The sequence below is a fragment of the Odontomachus brunneus genome, unplaced genomic scaffold, assembly GCF_010583005.1.
Source record: "Odontomachus brunneus isolate Ranch 3 - 2012 unplaced genomic scaffold, Obru_v1 Obru_scaffold_003, whole genome shotgun sequence".
In the NCBI taxonomy this organism is placed as follows: domain Eukaryota; kingdom Metazoa; phylum Arthropoda; class Insecta; order Hymenoptera; family Formicidae; genus Odontomachus; species Odontomachus brunneus.
Window position 1 is genome coordinate 4,639,396 of NW_022639453.1, and position 6,904 is coordinate 4,646,299.

The window sequence follows — 6,904 nt, forward strand, 5'->3', positions numbered from 1 at the left end:
TCCTATGTCAAATAACTACTATTGTTAAATGCGTTTTTTTAAGCCTTACAACTTTTATCTGAAACATTTTTCTCTCCCGTGCTTGGTTTTCGACATATTCGACTGGATGGATGGATTAAAATGGATGGATTAAAATGGTCCACCCTGTATATACAGGGTGTCTCACACTCTCCTCTGGGCATTTAGTGGGGACGTAGAATGGGTTGATGTGAACATAAAAGTTCTATACTGTTTTGCGAAATTCGCAATAATTATCGAGATATTAATTGTAGAAAATTTGTGAATGATTATGCAGGATATGGTAAATGAGTTATAGTAGCGACGACTGCTGTCGTGTACTTATACTTTAGGTCAAATTAAACAAAAAAGTCCTCTACCATTTTCCAAATAATCACATAGATTTTTAATTATTAATTAAAGAAGATTATTGCACGATTTTGCGTGATAATGCAGTCATCTTCTTTAATTAATAATTAAAAATCTATGTGATTATTTGTAAAATGGTCGAAGACTTTTTTTTCAATTTGATCTAAAGTATAAGTACACGACGGTAGTCGTTGCTATTATAACTCATTTACCATATCCTGTATGATCATTCACACATTTTCTACAATTAATATCTCGATAATTATTGCAAATATCGCAGAACGGTATAGGACTTTTATGTTTATCTCAACCTGTTCTACGTCCCCACAAAATGCCCGGAGGAGAGTGTAAGACACCCTGTATATATACCTTTGACTATATATGGACTGCGCGCGCGCTAGTCGCTTATCTTTCCGTGCAGTTTGCTATTATTTATAGCACCACCAGTACCGAATAACAACCTTTATCTAATATATCGTGAATTATAATATCATTAAAATATATGAAAAATATACTTTTATTATTTATCACTGAAATATTTTTAAATTATCGTAAAAACTTTTTTGTAACAAATAGTGTTAAAAAGTATATTTCTAATACATCTTAATTATATCACAATTCATGATTATGGACGAAACAATCTTTAAATGAACAAAACAGAAATAAAAATAAGGTTGCAGTTTAGGAAATTGCCTGTAATTTATTTGATTACTGACGACGCTGTGGATGTTAGCAGAAGTCTAAGGTCACTCCTGCCAGTTCATAGTTATATAGCTAAAAATCTACACATAAGATGTCTCAAGATGAAGTTAAAAAAATTCAATAATTTTATTATGATAAAAATTTTATAACTGTATTATTATGTTATTATATTATTACATTATCACGGATACACAAAACTTTTAGGTTTTATTTACCCTAATAACACAGATAGATTCTGAGAATGTTCGAAGAATATTATAAAAGTAGATTGTGTATATCACCTGAATGTTCGACATATGTACTATGTTTTACTAAGAATGTACTAAAAACATTCGTATGTCCCGATTATCCGCTCCTTCAGTATATACTGAAAACCTATAGTATATCACAAGTATATTCAAGGAATATGTAGAGTACGTAATAGCAAATTTTATGTATGTTCTAATAGAATATATATCATTTTATGTATGTTCTAATAGAATAAGATATCAAGTAGGTATATTAATTTATATAATTCAAGATATAACTTTACTAAAATAGTAGTACGCTCAATGCATGTCGCGCGTCGCGTGCGAGTGTGTCCTGTGTCCTACGTTTTATGTAAACAGATCCTGATAACCAATGTTTGTACAGCGCTGGAAAAAAAGCACCATTGATCTGTTCTTTTCAACTGAATTAGTAACACTAATTGTTGAATAAATGTACGCACGCTGAAGCTTGAGAATCTTGTATGGTTCATATGCTTCGATATGTATGTATATTTTTTGAAGTAGTGCAACAAGTTCAGGTAGAATGAACAGACCAAATTGTTAAAATTCTCCCTGTTACTATAAAGCAGTAAATTGATTAACTGCCACAAATGTAGTCCGACCAATCTTACAAATGCTTCGAAATGTTCAAAATATATATTAACAAAATATATATACAATATATATTAACAAAATATATATACAATATATATTAACAAAATATATATACAATATATATTAACAAAATATACATACAATATATATTAACAAAATATATATACAAAATATATATATTTTAAATATATATTGTAATATTATATTAAAATATATGAAAAATATACTTTTAAACACTGTTTATCACTGAAATATTTTTAAATTATTGTAAGAACTTTTTTGTAATAGTGTTAAAAAGTATATTTCTAATACATCTTAATGATATCACAATTTATGATTATAAACAAAACAATCTTCAAATAAACAAAACAGAAATAAAAATACGATGGCAGTTTAGAAAATACAATATATAATATTATTAACCCCTTAACGCTCGTTTTTTTTTTTTTTTTTGAGATAAACGGTCAGAAATAAACTTCCAATAAACTTCAGTCCAAAATAATCATTTTTTTTTATTGAAGATAATTAGTATTTGAATAGTTCTTTATTTGAAAATAAGTATGTAAACTCAATTTTTATGGATAAAAAGGTTCAAAACTCTACTCAAAATTTTCATTACCTAATCTGACACATATATACAAGTTTTATAGCACAGAAAAAATTTGAAATCAGTAAAATTGGGTTATGATTTATAAAAGTTACGCTAAAAAATAAAAAATCAGTTTTGGATTGGAGCTTTCTACACTTAATTGGCATCAAATTCTTCCTGCACTTAAAGTTTTGTCATCATAACGATCCATTTTAATTTTATAATCACTAAAGTTACTAAAGTCTGAAATACTTTCCGACCAATTGGCATATTAAAAATCATTGAGTTGATGCATGAGTTTAGTACGTGCCCGAGCAGCACACATTCACGTGTATTTTAATAACACAAATTTTAAAGTCGCCCGAGTCACACTCGGGCATAAGCAATCTGTCAGTTACCCGCACCCGAATGTGACTCGTTTAGGAGGGTTAAAGGGTTAATTATTACAATATAAAATATATATTTTAAACATTTCAAAGCATTTGTAAGATTGGCCGGACTATATTTGTGACAGTTAATCAATTTACTGCTTTATAGTAACAGGGAAAATTTGATCAATTATTTGATTTGTTCGTTCTACCTGAATTTGTTGCACTACTTCAAAAAATATACATATATATTGACGCCCATGAAGCGTACGTACAAGATTCTTAATCTTCAGTGTGCGTACATTTACTGAACTAGTGTTACCAGTTCAGTTGAAAAAAACACATCAATTGTGCTCTTTTCTCAGAGCTGTACGTTCATTGGATATCAGGGTCTGTCTACATAAAACGTAGGACACAGAACACATTCGTACGCGACATGCAATGAGAGTATTACTATCCAGGTAAAGTTATATTTTGAATTATATCTTGAATTATGTAAATTAATATACCTATTTGATATATCTTATATATATTTTATTAGAACATATAAAATTAATTATTAATGTACATATTCCTTGAATATACTTGTGATATACTATGGGACATTTTCAGTATATACTGAAAAAGCGGATAGTCGGGACATATGAACGTTTTTAGTACACTCTCACAAAGAAACCCACACAAGTGTCCGCCTCTGATTTTCATGAAATTATAATATGTTGTACTTTAGATTAAAATAACAAATACGTTTTTTATTATATGTGCCCTTTCACAAGTTTAAGAGGTGAAATACCTTTTTGAGGAAAATCGGTTTTTTTTCATTCCAAAGGAATATAATGAAAACTATAAGAGATAGAAAAAATATTTTGAATAAAAGTTGAATGATTTGAAGAGTATTTTACAGAATTTATTTTAATAATTATAATAAAGAGAAGTAGTGGGGGAAATATTAACAAAAAAATATTTTTTTTTCAAATAATTTCTGTAAAGTACTCTTCAAACCATCCAACTTTTATTCAAAATATTTTTTTCTATCTCTTATAGTTTTTATTATATTCCTTTCGAATAAAAAAAACCGATTTTCTTCAAAGGAGTATTTCATCTCCTAAACTTGCAAAAGGGCATATATAATAAAAAAAAAACGTATAAAAACATATAATAAAAAAAACATCTATAACGTAATTTTGATCTAAAGAACAACATATTACAAGTTCATGAAAATCAGAGGCAGACACTTGTGTGAGTTTCTTTGTTAGAACATAGTACGTATCTTGAACATTCAGGGGATATACACAATCTACTTTTACGATATTCTCAGAATCTACATGTGCTGGGAGGGTCCCGATTGCCTACAAATTAATTGCCTACAGTATCGATTGCTGACATTCAACTTATCCACATTTCATTTGCACACAAAAATTATTGCCTAGAACAATTACCTACAAGTTGTATTACGCACAAATAAAAAATTAAAAGCCGAACGCTCGTTTGCACACACGACACTTGCGCACAAATCACATTGCACACATAATATTATTGCCTACATTATGATTGCCTATATGCTCTATTGCGCACAAATAAAAATTAAGAGACGAATGAACGTTCGCGCACAAAAATTATTGCCTACAGTAAGATTGCTTACAAGTTCTATTGTACACAAATAAAAATTAAGAGACGAATGCACGTTTGCGCACAAAAATTATTGCCTACAGTAAGATTGCTTACAAGTTCTATTGTGCACAAATAAAAAATTAAGAGACGGACGTACGTTTGCACACACTAAACTATTGCGCACAAGCCACATTGCGCACATAATATTATTGCCTACAGTACGTTTGCCAACAAGTTCTATCGCGCACAAATAAAAATTAAGAGACAAACGTACGTTTGCACACAAAAATAATTGCCTACAGTACGATTGCCTACAAGCTCTATTACGCATAAATAAAAATTAAGAGACGAACGTACGTTTAAAAAATTGGTAATTATCCAGTTATACCATGTATCTCTAGCTATGTAACTGAGGGGCTTTGCCCCCCAGACTCCCCGTATCACGGTGGGATGGGAGCTACAATCTTTCGTGAGAAATTCACTCTTTAGCCCCCCAGTCACATAGCTAGAGATAGATGGTATGACAACGCGTGGATTGAGCCTATTTTCATCGAAATCGGAGGTGTTGCCGCTAAACTAAATAATTACCATATTATGTGTGCAAACGAGCGTTCGGCTTTTAATTTTTTATTTGTGCGTAATAGAGCTTGTAGGCAATCGTACTGTAGTCAATTATTTTTGTGTGCAAACGTACGTTTATCTCTTAATTTTTATTTGTGCGCAATAGAGCTTGTTGGCAAACATACTGTAAGCAATAATATTATGTGCGCAATGTGGTTTGTGCGCGATAGTTTGGTGTGTGCAAACGTACATCCGTCTTTTAATTTTTTATTTGTGCATGGTAGAACTTGTAAGCAATCTTACTGTAGGCAATAATTTTTGTGCGCAAACGTGCATTCGTCTCTTAATTTTTATTTGTGCGCAATAGAGCATATAGGCAATCATACTGTAGGTAATAATATTATATGTGCAATGTGATTTGTGCGCAAGTATCGTGTGTGCAAACGAGCGTCCGGCTTTTAATTTTTTATTTGTGCGTAATACAACTTGTAGGTAATTGTTCTGTAGGCAATAATTTTTGTGTGCAAATGAAATGTGGATAAGTTGAATGTCAGCAATCGATACTGTAGGCAATTAATTTGTAGACAAACGGGATCCTCCCACATGTACTATTAGAGTATGATCTATGCATTGTATATTTTTTTTCTATAACTGAATTGTTTACTCTCTTGTATTACTTCTCTCTCACTCTTCTTTCTTTTTTTCCTCTAAATCACTGTTATATTACTTTCATGATGTATTTATAACATTCGATAATTAAACGGCACATCACTGATGTGTATTGCTTAGTATATTCTACAAATATCCTATTCAATATATTGAATAAATATTCGATTTAATATATACTAAGAATATATGCAAATAATATACTATAAGAAATATTGTGCGGATATTACCATATTATATTTATATTATATAAGTTCAGTATATTCGAATGATATCATGTGTTATCTGAGTAGATTCTGTGACTCAAGAATAAATTTAATTTTCAATTAGCTTACTATAAACTAGTGCCTTTAGTTACGTTACTTTATAAGATGTTTCACCCATTTTCTTTGTAAATACTGTATTACTTTATTATAAACTGTAAATATTTCTTGTAGGTCAAGCAGTCAAAGACCTCCTAGTGGTTCATCTAGCCGGCGAAGCGAGCAAACTGGTGGTATTTGCGGATTCTGAGATTCGTGCGGTCCCGTTGCATCATTGCGACTCGCCAGCTGTAGCTACTTGCAAGTCCTGCGTCGCTTTACAAGATCCTCATTGCGCCTGGGACGCAACCGCGAACCTCTGTGTGGCCGTGCTAACTAAGCTACACGACAGCGACGCTGACAAAACCTTGTTTCAAGATATTTCAACCGGAAGACATAGAAACTGCGGATACGAACAAGGTACGGCTTAATATAAATTGCATTTGTCGTATATTTGTCGTAGAGCACTTGCTACTTTTGCAAATGTATGTATTGGAAGTATGCTATGACACAGTATATCCTTAGCCATTATAATGCTTTAAATTAATCTACAAGAAACATTTGAAAAACCAATTTTTGATCTTTTAACCAATCGATCTAGCTGTTTTCAAATTTTCTGTTAAGAAACGCTGTAATTAGCTGTGCAAAGTGAGCAAGGTATCTCTTTTCTTGGTACTATATGGGTTTTTGCATGTTTAGTGAAATATTTTCTAATACTTGTAGTGAAATTTCTGTAAAAAATTAATCATATTTGTGGTTGTTAAACTAACTACTAATTCAGCAAACACAGCATATAGCTTGTAACACATAGTACAATGACACTATTATACTTTATTTATGATAAGGTTATATATATATATATATATATATATATAT

The 6,904-nt window shown here is 30.8% G+C and overlaps 1 protein-coding gene across 4 annotated transcripts in view; it reads left to right on the forward strand.

The window, feature by feature from the left end:
- The window catches only part of LOC116843614 (semaphorin-1A-like), a 711,737-nt gene that overhangs the window by 667,411 nt on the left and 37,422 nt on the right, over positions 1-6,904 (forward strand). For all 4 annotated transcript variants that reach the window (XM_032814175.1, XM_032814150.1, XM_032814158.1 and 1 more), the window contains one exon: positions 6,164-6,448. In XM_032814175.1, the coding sequence (XP_032670066.1) occupies positions 6,164-6,448 (285 nt within the window). The remainder of the gene's footprint in view (positions 1-6,163; positions 6,449-6,904) is intronic.